Source organism: Centroberyx affinis, unplaced genomic scaffold, assembly GCF_046629955.1.
Source record: "Centroberyx affinis isolate AG114_WGS23_722 - 3 ecotype Tasmania unplaced genomic scaffold, CSIRO-AGI_Caff_v1 ptg003589l_1, whole genome shotgun sequence".
In the NCBI taxonomy this organism is placed as follows: Eukaryota; Metazoa; Chordata; class Actinopteri; order Beryciformes; family Berycidae; genus Centroberyx; species Centroberyx affinis.
The window spans coordinates 42,225-57,744 of record NW_027281514.1 but is presented as its reverse complement, the minus strand read 5'-3'; the positions used below and the strand labels follow the sequence as shown (position 1 = coordinate 57,744).

The window sequence follows — 15,520 nt, the reverse complement described above, 5'->3', positions numbered from 1 at the left end:
AAAACTTCATTTCACATGCAAACAGACAGTTTGTGACCTTGGAATTATACGGTTCTATGTGACTTTTTGTCCAAACTGAGTTGGTCACATAAACCTGTGGAACCTATTCTACCTATTTTTGAGTCTGTCATTTCTAAAACAAAAGGCCCCGACTCCATTTAACTCAGTGGATGCTGAACATTTTGAAGCTCAATATGTCCAAACTCCTGAAGGGAGATGGAACCATATAATTCTAAGCTCATATATTTCACTCATTCAGTCATTTCCACAGAGGAAATGAGGAATTTCACCTTCAAATCTGAAAAGAGACAAAAAGCACATGTGCTTTGAATTCAGTGAGGCTTTTCACATGTGACTTTGTTCTCAAACAAGTCAAAAAAGTTGTTGTTTTGTTTTTGTCTAATTGTTTATGTATTCATGATGTGCATTTTTCAGTGTTTTCTATTTGCATTTTCAGCCTCACATCACAAGTCGCTCTGCAGCAAGATTTCCAGAAATCCTCCTTCGACGTCACTGCTACACTAAAACATTTGAAATCATATATAATAAACATTATGATTTATCAGACTGAAAGCACAAAAACACACTGAGACGGTTCAGTGTGAAGTTTCTGTGCAGCAGCAGCCAAGACTCTCAGTTTCCTGTTTCAGGAAGAAAAAAACATGTCGGTGTTTTGTTTTTCTAAGCAGAACTTCGATGTCAGCGTTGATTCCTCACAGCGCAGAGGAATGAACTGCTGTTCAGTTCCCGTTGAGATACAAAGACTTCTTTTTCAAGGGAAGCCTGGCCAACATAACAGCATAAAAAGAGATAAAAGTTGCAACAACATCAAAACAGACAAACATTAAGACACAAAACATGCGGTAAAATAAATAAAAACAATTACAACCTTCATAAAAAACATGTGCAAGTACGAAAGGAATCTGCTTCTAAGTCTCTCATTTGATTTTTTAAAGTTCCAAGTGGAATCAGTTCCGGCAGTTTGAGGCTCTGCAGTGAGCTCCAGGCTGAAGGTGCAGAAAACATAAAAGCCTGTTTGCCAAGATCAGTGTGGACTTTGGGGACGGTTAGCTGGTAACAGCCATTTGACTGTAAACAATAATTACTGTAGGTTGTAGAAAAATAACCACAGAGGTACGATGGAACTAATCCTAGGATGATTATTATTATTAGTAGTAGTGTTTTCCTGTGTTTTGTCCAATAACTCGTCCATACATTGATAACTCTTTGTCCATTTTGACATACAGATAGTTCAGGTCAGCTGCTACTGGGAAACAAATGATGTCACTGATTGGCCCATAGGGGGCGCTGTAATAAGCTCCCAAAGTCTGAGGCTCAGCCCCGCCGTCCTGTTAGTTGTAGAGATGTGAAACTTGGTACAGATATGTATCTGATCATGATGAACAGTTTTGCCTCTAGGACCCATAAGCTCCGCCTATAAAACATTCTGACATTTTGATTTTTTTGAAAAAGCTTCAAAAATCTTCTTCTTATGAACCGCAGGTCAGAATGACTCCAGATTCGGTCTGCAGGCTTCTTGGACTTGCCTTTACTTTGTTTGAAAGTAGCTAAGGAATCAGGTAAAAGATGGCGGAGTTGTGACCAATGCAGTGGAACCGTTTGGTTCTATTTGACTTTCCAGCTGACAGTAGCGCTCCGCTGTAGCTGCGGCCTGCAGGCAGCAGGGGGCGACACCTCACTACAGATAGTCTGCTTCATCTGCTGTTACTGTTACCACAGAGTTCAGTCAGGATCTCCTGCCTGTCAACCAGCTGTTACATTACAAATATCATTTGTTGTATCTTAACATTTGTTCTTGTTGTTTTATTTGTTCTGTCTGGTGATTTGATGCAGACTGAGCTCAGTCAGCTCACTGCAGGATCAACTGACTGCTGCAGGAATCAAACATAGAATCTGAAGTGATAGAACCGTCATTCCTGTTCAGATCTACACTCATGGTTGACTTGTGCTGTTTGTCTTGTCTCCAGTCTCCTTCCAGTCCCAGTGCAGGGTGAAGCTGCTCTCTCTGGTTTACACAGTGATGATAGTGAAGAGCATGGTGTACTGCTGTGGACTCTCTCTCCTCATGATCCATACAAACAAGGGAGGCTCCACCAACACACATGCTGACTGACTGTTTTCTGACTGGATCACTAACTGGAGCGGCCTCATCACTTATAAACAAATAAATATGACTAAAATCATATGGATTATTAGCTGCCTACATTAATAAATGTTATATTGTTTTGATTGATCGGTGTGTAAAATTCATATGCGAGATATTGTCAATAAACTGCATCATCACAGTGTCTGAGTTCTGTGAAGATCCTTATTTTTATTGGATGCTCTCTGTCATTTCTCTGCTCTCTTGGCGCTGACTTTGGCAAAACGTCACGTGACGAAGGCTTTTAGTTTCCATCAGCTTGTGTAGAATTCAGCTGTAAAGAAAGCAGTTTTCTCCTGTTAGTTACTGAGTGGTATCTGCTGTCTCTATAGTGCAGACAGCTGCTTCAGTCAGATTTATCCCTCACTGATCACAACCACACTCCACATGTTTTTCTGCAGGAATCTATGAACTTTATGAAGCTATTTAACTAATGAACTGAACAGCAGTTCATTCCTCTGCGCTGTGAGGAATCAACGCTGACATCGAAGTTCTGCTTAGAAAAACAAAACACCAACATGTTTTTTTCTTCCTGAAACAGGAAACTGAGAGTCTTGGCTGCTGCTGCACAGAAACTTCACACTGAACCGTCTCAGTGTGTTTTTGTGCTTTCAGTCTGATAAATCATAATGTTTATTATATATGATTTCAAATGTTTTAGTGTAGCAGTGACGTCGAAGGAGGATTTCTGGAAATCTTGCTGCAGAGCGACTTGTGATGTGAGGCTGAAAATGCAAATAGAAAACACTGAAAAATGCACATCATGAATACATAAACAATTAGTAGACAACTTTTTTGAGTTGTTTGAGAACAAAGTCACATGTGAAAAGCCTCATTGAATTCAAAGCACATGTGCTTTTTGTTGCTTTTCAGATTTGAAGGTGAAATTCCTCATTTCCTCTGTGGAAATGACTGAATGAGTGAAATATATGAGCTTAGAATTATATGGTTCCATCTCCCTTCAGGAGTTTGGACATATTGAGCTTCAAAATGTTCAGCATCCACTGAGTTAAATGGAGTCGGGGCTTTTTGTTTTAGAAATGACAGACTCAAAAATAGGTAGAATAGGTTCCACAGGTTTATGTGACCAACTCAGTTTGGACAAAAAGTCACATAGAACCGTATAATTCCAAGGTCACAAACTGTCTGTTTGCATGTGAAATGAAGTTTTCACAGATCCCACAGATTGAGTTGAGACTCTGTGGAAATAAAGCTGGGCTTCCTGGAAGGATTCTTAACCAAAATAAATAATTGTAACTGTCATTTTGTTGATATGACAAACCACAGTGAGCGGTGTGGAGCTGCAGTGAAACCACAGCCTGTCTGTTATCGTCAGCGTCACCCAGCAGCAAATCACATGTTGCTTCACTGGCAGCAGGACGGGTTTGATGAGTCCTGACTGCTCAACAACTTTCTTTAAAGCAATATTCCACTTAGTTTCAACATGGACTTATTTATTTGAAAAGCACAATATAATCTCCTCACCAAGATCAGATGCAGCTGGACCGGTTTGTAGCGTTCACATTTTGACTTCCCATTCATTTGAATGGAAACTGACATCGAACACGTCGGTGAACAGATTCAACAACAGATCCTGCTGCTGTGATTTCCAGCTGACTGTTGGTCCGACGCTTCAGAACAGAATTTCACCAAACAGCATTTTTATTGATAGAAGAGAACACAGCGGAGGGATACCGTCTGGGGGAGATACTTCCTGTTGGGGAGACCGGATCTACTTTTATTTGACTCGTTTTAGTGTAAAGCAAGAATAGAAATGCAAAATGAGGACGGAGCAGTTGCTGCTTTATTGTCTTCCAGCAGGATCTGTTGTTGAATCTGTTCACCGACGTGTTCAATGTCAGTTTTCAGGAGATTTTCGTGGCTCATTCAAAGCCGCTGACTCTTTATCGGCCCGTGACTTCACTTAGGTCCTCGGGTCCAGGTCTGCCGGTGGTCTCCGGTTCTAGATTCCAAACTAAGGGAGAACGTGTCTTGGCGGTTTTGGCCCCGACTCTCTGGAATCGTCTCCCTCTGCCGATCAGATCAGAGTCTGTCGTCTCCTTTAAGCAGCTGCTGAAAACCCACTTCTACAGGCCGGCCTTCCTGACGAGGGGCTGGACGGGTCTCTGCTCTTTATTTGGTTAGGACTTGTGTGTATGGAGGAGTTTATGTGTGTATTGTATAGCTTTAACCTTTTCATCATCATGGGCTTTGAAATGCTTCATGTTTTTGACTGTTTTTACTTTCTATATGTATGGTTGTGTTGTTTTAAGATGCTTTTGTCTTCTCTTCAATCTTTTCTGTCTTTCATGTCTTTTCTGTCTTTCATCCTCTTGTTGTGAAGCGCTTTGTAAACTGTGAGTTTTAAAAAGTGTCTATTTAAGTGAAGCTTTACTGACTGACTTACTCCTGCTCCGTCTTTCATATGATCTCCTCTTTCTCTCTATCTCTAGGAGGAAGAATAGCAGCATTAAAAAGCCAATAATGTTGTTGAGGAAGTGGTTTTGTTTCCACACAGTAAGACTGAAACAGAAACCACATCAGCTCGTTTACAGCCTGAACCCGAGCCTTCCCGCCTCATCGCTGCTCAGCATTCACCAACATTATGATACACGAATGTTGACTTCATAAACACACAGTCTGAAATGTAACAACAGATTGGCAATTCACAAAGGGATTATTATTATTATTTGAGTCCCATTTATTTCTGTTTGACTTCATCTTACAGCAACATTTCAGCTGCTGACACTGTACAGCAAGCAGCAAACCTGACAAACATTATATAAAGTCAATGAACTGAAGCAAAACACACTTCATTACACTGAATAATGGAATTACCACTGAATTACTGACAAGGTCTTCATGAAAAAAAATAGATATTTCTCAGAGAAATTACAACCATCATGCTCAGAGTTCTTAAAATGACAAAATGTAGAATTTCATGTCTTTATTTATATCGCACTTTTTTAAAAATGGTTACAAAGTGCTTCACAAAAATAAAATAAGAATAAAACCTTCCTGACAGAATGCAGATGTTAAGAAAAAAGAGAAGCAATAGTAGACAATAATAAACAATATATCTACTGCTGAGCAAAGCAATACGATATTATAGAGCAAAGCATTCATTGTTCAAATAAATGTTCAGAATATTATCATAGACAAAAAATGACAAATGCTGTAACTGATACTAACTTCAATATTTTGTAAAGTTTCTCTGAAAACAAATTAAAAAGATAAAAGGCAGCAGAAGAAACTATCTAGATGAAAGAAAGAAACTATATCAATGAAAATTTATATCTGAAAGTACAATGCTGCCTTCATAAAATCCTTTAATGATCTTAACACATCAAACACGTTCATTCAATTTATTTTAATAATAATGTCAAATTCACAATTTGGCTAAATAAGATAAAAAATAATCTGAATTTGTTATGATTGCTGCTCAGATTGTTCTGGTGAACTCAATTATGAGACAGATTGGATTATATTTTAAAACTAATTAATTAAAACTGTTTCTTTTTATTAATTAATACCAAATAAAACAACACAAATACACAATCATGAATCTGGAATAAAAAATGATTAAAAAATGATAATATGATAATTTTTTACTGTATTGAAACAAGTTGAAACAGAAGAACAAGATGAGAGAAACATTTGTTCTGATGAAAAGCTGGACAGAAAGCAGAGGAACATGGCAGTCAGTCAGCATGTGTGTTGGTGGAGCCTCCCTTGTTTGTATGGATCATGAGGAGAGAGAGTCCACAGCAGTACACCATGCTCTTCACTATCATCACTGTGTAAACCAGAGAGAGCAGCTTCACCCTGCACTGGGACTGGAAGGAGACTGGAGACAAGACAAACAGCACAAGTCAACCATTCCTCTCTGTTTGCTCATTCATCCAACTATGGAAATGTTTTGCATTTAGTCTTCAGGAAAAATCAAGAACAAAACACATGTGCACATCCAGAAGAAAGGTGCTGGATCAAAGAAAATATCAAGTGAAGGACAGAAGATCCGCACACAGAAACGCTCCCATATGAAAACTTTATAAAGAAGTGACGTTTGGAGCAACAAGCTCTTCCTCAAACTGATTCCAAACCAGGGGCGATTCTAGGATCAGACCTTTAGGGGGGCTCAGCCCCTAATGAGAATGTGACATGCATACAGTGCCTTGTAAACGTGTTCAACCCCCCTGCTAAATCACTCATTTCACTGGATAACAATTCATATTTTTCTATATATGATATTTTAATTTACAACAATAATACTTTGAATGACTTACTAGTAAGTAACATGAGTTTTACACCACCAAATATCTTTGAAGAAAATGAAAAATGGAATATGCTGTTTGCAAAAGTATTCAACCCCTTTCACTTTGGCAAACCTCAATTCAATTAGGTACACAATGTTACCTTCAGAAGCAACCTAATTAGTTGGGTGGTCTATTGTAGTGCATAATAATAATGGTTCAGAATGAACAATCACACATTTCAATATAATACACCTGTTTTAGAGAGGACCCTCAGTTAGTTCATAAAACCTGAGGCAAAGACTCGATCATAATGACCAGAACTTTCCAAAGTAAGTCAAAGATCAAGTTATAGCAAAGCAGATATGAGGAGAAATGTACAAAACATTGTTTCAGTCTCTGAACCACATGGGGACAGTCCACCATATCATCAAGCAAGCTGCCTTGGCATTATAACTATGTGGTCTTGACTACCTGTCCACTTTCTCACCTGGTTCTTGCTCTCTATCCTCCTCTCTCCCTCTTTGTGCTGTCAACCAAAAGGCAAATATAACAACCAGATTATTTATAATCTAATAAGAGGTATAAATTGATCCATATCAATTTATAACATTATTCTACTTGAATATTGGGTTGCTGTGGGCAATGCAGTCAGGTAACGTCATTTTGACCTTACTCTCTCACCTGAACCTGGCTGTTTTCTCGTATCTCCATCTATGGAAAAACAGACATTTCCAATGAGTGAGGGTTTGTTCCAGTGCTTCAATTCACTGTCCATAAATGTACTGTAAATATACCATAAAGCCCAATTCTATCACAATAAGAAACACTGTGACTACTTGAACTAAAATAATAAAGTGCATTAGTTAAAATCTCTCCAGAAGACCACCTGAAGACCTCATGACCTTGAAAAACACTTTAGAAAACTTAATGCTGTGATGCAGTATCAATAACTTTCCGTCCGTCGGGCTTAATTCTTCTTATTTTTTAGGGGTGCTGAGATGAAATGTAGGTGTGCTTGAGCACCCCTAAAAAGAGTCTAAAATGGCCAATGTTCCAAACAGCAGAGAATCTCCATGTGAAATACCCAGAAACCCTAGCAGAAAATCACGTGACATAACACACCTGTTCCAAGGTGACGATCATACACAACAACATGTAGAAAACTCTAGAGCAAAACAGTCAGTTTAAATGTAGCTTGTGCTCCTCACAGCTGTAAAGCCCCAAACTGTCCAAATGCTGAGTAGTGAATGTGCAGCAGCAGGTGATCTTACAGTCAGTCTGGTGAGCTGTGTCTCTTTCTGGAGGGCCGCTGGCTGCAGCAGCTGCTGTTGGAGCCACAGGAGGCTCTGAAATAGAAAAGGAGTCCGATGTGAAAAATGAAGCTAAATCAGCGCTAAACACGAGCGGCCGGCCTTCATTACCTGCCGGTATCCGGGCTTCCACCGCGCCTCCTTGGTGCTCCACGGAGCAGACGTATCGATCCGCCGCCGCCTTTTCCCGATCGATAAGCATGATGGAGGCGGGGCGGCCCGGCTCTCCGAGCTCCACCGTCTCTCCGAGATCCACCGGCTCTCCCCCTCTCCTCCAGGAGAACCGGACCAGAGGAGGAAACATGGATGTGGCCAGACACAGCAGGGAGCTCTTCCCCTTCAGGTCCGCTCTGGACGCTGGGTACACGCTCACTTTGGGCTTCACGACTGGCTCAGCTGAGGTTTGACAAGACAGTCACACATTCATCTAGTCAACAGCAGTTTACAGCCAGAGATAAAACACCACATCACATCATGAAGCATACAACACACATTTACCATCAGATACCATACAACACACATTTACCATCAGATACCATACAACACACATTTACCATCAGATACCATACAACACACATTTACCATCAGATACCATACAACACACATTTACCATCAGATAATATAGAAAATATAGAAAATATATTTACCATCATATAAAGAGGACCACATTGGAAATAAGTTTTGGAAACTTTATGTGTTTTCCTCAATGATTTTAATTAATGCATGACTGATGGCTGTGCATTTATTTTTGATTATAAAATAAACAAATACATATAAATAATATATAAAATACATATGGTAAATGTATTTTATATAGGCCTATTATATGATGGTAAATATATTTTTATATAGAAAATTTATATAAAATAGATTGAACATCATCGACCATCAAAATATATTTACCATTATATACCATATAAAATATATGAACCATCATTGAGTAATTTAAATAATTTATGATATTTTGTATATTCCTTTAGCAGTTTTAAAGCTGAATTAAAAATCTGGCTTAAAGCTAAACAAACATGCAACCACTGATCTGTAGACTGTAACTGACTTAATTTTTAAAGCACTTGCACTCTGCACTGGTTTTTACATTTTGTATACTTCAATGTCTATTATGTGTTAATGTTGTGTGTTTGTATTTGGTGCAGATTGTATATATGTATGTTTTGAATTGTAACCTGCCAAGGGACTGCAGATGAAAATGAGCTCTAAGCTAAATCTGCTACAATACATCAAATGGTGACATTTATGTTTAACATTGTACATGGTCCCTTACAAATAAATTACATACATCAAATAATAAATCAAATATCTGTAACCTACAGATTAAGAGGATGTTATTATGGGCTGTATGAATATGAAGCAATAGAAATCCTTTTCCTCCATCATGATAATTCAGTCACATACATTGAATATCAGCCTGTGATAATATAGAATGGAATTAGAGAATCAGTGCTGAGTTTCTCAAATCACTTGGCAGATTTTTAAGATGTTCGGCCGCACAAGAAAATGATGAAGCAACACAAACGTCCTTCACATACTAATTTAGTTTTTAATGTATGAATGGCTGCATATTGAATTCTCAACCAGTGATGAAAGACTAACATGTAAAGCCTAAAGCAGCAGAAAACAAACTAAAGACACATTTTCACTGCAGGAAAAAGGAACATTTTGTCTTACCTGTCACATACAGTCTGGTGCCAGAACCAAAGATCTTGTACAAGTTGTCTCCCACAGTGAAATATCCTGTGACATAAACTGTCTGTGTTGTTCCATCTGTCAGCTGAGGTGAACATGTCCAAAATATTATGTATTATTATCATTATTATTATTATTATTAAGTCTCATATTTGGGCTTCATGATGTTTCTCTAATGTTCATATCAACATGACTGTCAAATCTTCATTTCTGGTCCTTTATTTGAGCCACTGAGGCAGAAAGAGGCGGGATCCTAGATTCCTCCTAGATTTAAAATGAGTCCAACAGAGGAGACGTGTTGTCTATCAGTTTAGAAACATTTACTAAATTAGACTTGAACTCACTGGAAGTTGCTCTTCTGCAGCCGATTGAAACTGGTTTGGAAACTTTATTTGTCATTCCTACAGTTTGACAGCTTCACTCTTGAGCAGGGGGTTCAGCGCCTTGCTCAAGGGAACCTCAACAGGATTAAAGGAGGGGAGAGCGTTACTCCTTACTTTCCTTGGACACATTTGAACAAGGAGTCTTGGGATTTGAAGCAGCGACCTCTCAGTCACAAACCTGCTTCTTTAACTTCCAGGTTTCTCTCTCCTGGAAGTGTGGAACCTTAAAGGTGCGTTCACATCAGCACCAGCGATTGGCTTGGCTTCCCATTGACGTCAATGGAAAAGCAGGTGAAGGTGTTGCCTTCCATTAACTAACTAGATCTTCAGCTGCAGATGATGTTGCTCTCTGAACAGAGAAATGTTCTCTCTGGTATCTAGATCCACTGAATTTACACCTAAATAAACGCTTCAATTGGGCCGGAACCATCCGGCAGCCTCAGGTTAAAGAAAAGTTTTACCCATATACATAAATATAAGGTGTTTCCTCTCTGGTCTGCCAGTCTTTCCCCTATATCTACAGTTGAGGTCAAAATTATTAGCCCCCCAGGAATTATGGAATATTTTCCTAAAATTCTGCCCAATGTTTGCATCATTGATAAACCCTGATATAATCAAACATTCACCAGTGCTATTTAGTAGCTTTTGGTACATTTTGGAATGTAAAATACATTTTTAGGCTGGCTTTATATCAAATATAGTGAAAAAAGGGGTGGTCAAAAATATTAGCCCCCATATGAATTTTTGCTTTCAAAACACACCTAATCACCCAATCAGCTTTCAAACCACACCTGTGCAGTCAATTGGCTTCCTAACAACCCCTGAGCATTCAATCAGCATTGAAAAAAACAGCTTTACTTAAGGGACTCCAAGGAACAGGGTACTTGAACACATTATTGAGAGGGACTACTCTTACTCACCATGCCAAAGACAAAGGAAATAAGTCTTGAGCTCAGAAAGAAGATAGTGGAGGCTCATAATAAGGGGGAAGGCTATACTGCCATTTCCAAGCGTTTTACAGTGTCTAGAACAGCTGTACGTTGCATCATTGCTAAGTACAAGGAAACAAATTGTGTAAGAAACAAACCTGGGCGTGGTCGAAAGCGCAAGATTTCAAGAACTCTGGAAAGGAAAATAGTCAGAGATGTCAGCAAGAAGCCCCGGACATCTGCCAAGATGATTGTTGCTGACCTGGCCTCTTCTGGAGCTGATGTTTCAAGGAACACAGTTGTGAGGGCTCTTCATCGTGGTGGGCTTCAGGGCCATCGTCCCAGAAGAACCCCTTTACTCAAAGAGCGGCACATCAGAGCCAGACTGAGGTTTGCCCGTGAACATTTGAAAGGTAAAGATGAGTTTTGGAAGTCTGTCCTTTGGTCTGATGAGACTAAACTGGAACTGTTTGGGCACATGGATGTTGCTTATGTTTGGCGAAGAAAGGGAGAGGCCTTCAACCCTAAGAACACAGTTCCCACAGTTAAACATGGTGGTGGGAGCATCATGCTGTGGGGCTGTTTTGCAGCCTCAGGCACAGGGAGCCTTGTTCGGGTGCATGGCATCATGAAAAAAGAAAATTATGTTGACATTTTGAGGGATAATTTGAAGAAATCTGCTCTTAGTCTAGGCTTAGGTCGTCACTGGGTCTTCCAACAAGACAATGACCCAAAGCATACGTCAAAATTGGTCCAACAGTTCTTAAAGGACACCAAAACCAAGGTCCTGGAGTGGCCTGCACAGAGCCCAGATCTCAATCCTATTGAGAATCTGTGGCGGGTGCTCAAAGTGAATGTCCATGCTCGGAAACCACGCAATTTGGACCAGCTGGAACAATTTGCAATGGAAGAATGGGCCAGAATCCCTCAAGAGACATCTGCCAACCTTGTAAAGGTTGTTGTCAGTTGTGGCTCAGGAAGGGTACACTATTGACTATTAATGGCCAGGGGGCTAATAATTTTGGCCGTGTCATTTTTGCCTTTTCTTGTTTCAACTCAGTGCATCAATAAAATATCCTAATCTAACTTGGTGGACATTTTGTCTTTGTTATTTTGGAAACAAATGAACTATAAACACTTGATGTTAATGGTCATTTCCATGGAGAAATCAAGGGTTTTGTCTGATTTCACAAGGGGGGCTAATAATTTTGGCCTCAACTGTATATTATCTATATCTATATATCTATATCTATATTCTATCTATATTGTCATGGCGGTCCGCCACAGTAAGATCATGAGCGCCATGTTAAAAATATTGGCAGCGGGTTTGTGCTCCTTCTCTTGTCTAATGTTGTCTGTGTAGAAACAATGCTGACTGTCATACAGCTGACTGAACTTTACACTTTACTGATTCACTTTATATCCTCCATCTTCTTCACTTTCTTCACACACTCTCACATTAAAGCTCTCTCTCTCTCTCTCTCTCTCTCTCTCTCTCTCTCTCTCTCTCTCTCATCAGAAACGACACAAAAGTCTAAACAATATATAAAATATTAGGTAAAGGTCTCTCTCTCTTTTCTCTTTTTTTCTCTTTCTCTTTTACATAGACATTTAGAGTTAGGTATCATCTATCTATCTACCTATCTATCCATCTATATATATACATATATATCTGTCTATCTGTCTGTCTGTCTGTCTTACATCTAATCATCAGTTCAAATGTATAAATCAACACACAATGTTTGTATGCTTGCATAATGCCTTACTGCGTCTTGTCTTCTAATTTCTTGTGTTTTTTAATGTGTTGTAAAGTTAGAATGTTATGTGTTGTTTGTCTTCCATCGAGGAGGAGGACTAACCCTGTGTAACACTTTCATGTGCCATCCTCTGGAGTCAATGCAACATGCTCTTTTAACATGTTTGATGCATTTTTGCCCATAATCAATCAATCAACCAATCAATCAACCAATCAATCAATCAATCAATCAACAGTAAAGACCCTGGCAGGCTGATCATTAAATCTCTCTGTGATTTTGTGGTACAGATGTGACGGTGTTACAGAGTATTTCCACTGTGTATTTCTGTCAAATGTATTTTAGTCTGAATCAGATTTCCTGGCAGTAATTTCTGACTTGATAACATTGTTGTTTGAAGTCAAAGCTCTTCTTCAAAGTTTAAAAATGGATATAATATCGGGGGGGTTACACTGTCCAAAGCTCAATGTGTACGCTTCTTTAGATGTGTACACATTGGAGGAAGCTGGAGAACTGAGGACTTGTACCTCAGTTTATTCAACACCCAGGATATCGGTTCTTTATCGGCAGATGGGTTTGAAGAACTCACGGTGGCAACGACACAATGTAAAGAAAAGCTTCAGAGCTCAGAGACATTTCTGTGTCTTCAGCAGTGTCCTCTAAGAACCAGATGACAACTGAGATGGGAGGTGAAATATCTGAACCTGGGCTGTGGTTTCCTGCTCTCAGATCAATGTCTCTTCCTCTGAGAAACAGAGTCGCCATCTGTTCATTTCTTGGTTAACGCTGCAGAGTTTTTGTACAGGGTGGAGGGATCACTTCTCACTGTGGGAACCTTCCTTATAACAGGAGCAGTAGTAGGTGGCTGAATGGAGGAGTTTTACTTTATTGATCTGCAACTCACAGCCGTTCTCTGTTCTTACAGCTGAGAAATCAGCTATTTGAGGATGGTTGTAACGTGAATCAACTGCACAATTCTTTGACTCCCCCCTATCAATATCAAGGATCACTGTGAATGTTTCTGTCTCTTTCTTCTGGTACCACCATATATAACTGCTCTTGTCTGATTCGATGTTACACTGGTCAGTGTTTTTACAGCTGAAGGAAACCTTGTCATCTTCTCTGCTGGTCAATGATAACTGGTCCTGAAGCAGCTCTGCTGCCATGGCAACCGCTGCTGTAGAGAAACGGACACATAAATGAAGGTCACTGTCACAGAGTTTGTTAAATGTTGAGTTTGTTGGATCCTGATTGGTTGGAAACACTCACCTAAACACAGAGAGCACAGAGCAACACTTGGGAGGAAAAGCATTTTCTCCAGTGACGTTTCCTCTGTTGAACCTGGTAGAAGTGCGGCTCCGGTTCAGCTGAGGCCAGATAAGGACGGCTTGTGAGATCACATGAGGGCTGCGTGGTTTCTAACAGGTCCTCAAACCTCCCATTGCTCCCTGCGGTGGACAGATAAGGCCGCCGGTTGTGATCGACAGCTCGGTCGAACCTATGGTGTAGTTTTCCATTGTGTCAGAGGTTTTAAAGGGGAGAGGAGGCGGACCAGAGGAGCAACAGGCAGCACACAGTTACCATCCAGATGGACGACTGGATCCTGGATCCTAGAACACATCAGAGAGTTAGTCACTATTTTAACACTGAACATAATCATCTGTATTCATAAAGCACTTTCCAAAACACAGTTACCATCCAGATGGACGACTGGATCCAGCATCAGCCTGCTGCTCTTTCACTAAATATGTCGTATTCTGTAGAAACTGCATCATGGTGGAAATGAGTCTCAACCCAACAAATAAATAAACTACAAATAGAAACTAAATAAAGCAACATGATGACAGAGAAATGGTTTTTAGCATATATTTAGTTTATATTATTATATACTAAATATATCGGATTACATTATAATCAGCCCAAGAAGCAGCAGAACTAATTTATAAATCTATTTCTCTGATTTGCAGTTTAATAAAGCAAAACATTCATTATGTAAATTACTGCTGAATATTTAGAATATTAACAAAGGCAGCGTGACACAGTTATCATAGAAAACATCAATTAGACATTTTGCAAATGATATAAAATAAAAATTTCTCACAAAGTTACACTGGAATCAAATTGAAAACATAATTTATTAATTTACCATGGATTAAATAAAAAAGAATGAACACAATACTGAATACAATTCAACTTTATTGAATATAATACTATTTTAAAATCCCTTGATATATGTTAATCTCATTTCTGTTCTTTACCTTTTTATTCTTTTTTATTTTTTTTTCATTTTTTTTTTACATAATCACTTCACAGGCCACTTCACATTCAAAGGTGGATTAAACATTTTTAAATTAAAAACTCTGAATTTATTATGTTTGCTGCTCAGATCATAATAAAGAGGATGAATTATTGTTTATTTGATTTGTGAAATTTATCATTGAATTAATTGCCAGCAAATAAAAAACAACAAAAATACAGAATTCTGAATGTGGAACAAAATAAAAGCCACCAGCTGTTATTCAGAAATCTCACTACTATATTTAATAACTGGAGACAGAAATGATAAAAAATGAGAGAGAAATATTTCTATCAATCAAATATTTTTTTCATTATATACCATATTCTATATACAGTGTTCAATTAGACTCAAAAACATGAATGATGAAGAATTGATTAGTTATTGGAAAGCAGCTAATATTACCTAAATCCTCTGAAACACAACAGGCTGCTGCTGGCAGGAACTGTCCTTTAAAACACAAAACCATACACACTCATCCATAATCAATAAGAAAGTGTTCCATAATACACAATTAATAGCAGAGGATTAGATAATACAGTCAATAACAAAGAATTATAAAATATAGTCAATAATAGAAACAAACAGAGACAAACAGATCCTGCTGTCCACTTGTTTTAATATTCTGATTGAAATGAATATTTTCTCCTTCCATTGGCTTTGAAACAGGAAACTGACTCACGGCAGAAAATATTTTTCCCTTGTTGTGTTTTAGTAAAATATA

The 15,520-nt window shown here is 38.7% G+C and overlaps 1 protein-coding gene across 1 annotated transcript; it reads right to left on the bottom strand.

Moving 5' to 3' along the window:
• Positions 1 to 4,699: 4,699 nt before the first annotated feature.
• LOC139661699 (immunoglobulin lambda-1 light chain-like) lies at positions 4,700 to 13,812 on the bottom strand. Its single transcript, XM_071540250.1, has 8 exons — positions 13,782 to 13,812; positions 13,336 to 13,689; positions 9,417 to 9,482; positions 7,842 to 8,126; positions 7,692 to 7,766; positions 7,102 to 7,131; positions 6,908 to 6,946; positions 4,700 to 6,011 (listed from the first exon to the last, which is right to left on the bottom strand). The coding sequence occupies exons 1-8, from the start codon at positions 13,810 to 13,812 to the stop codon at positions 5,866 to 5,868; spliced, it is 1,026 nt and encodes a 341-aa protein (XP_071396351.1). The 3' UTR covers positions 4,700 to 5,865.
• Positions 13,813 to 15,520: the final 1,708 nt, after the last annotated feature.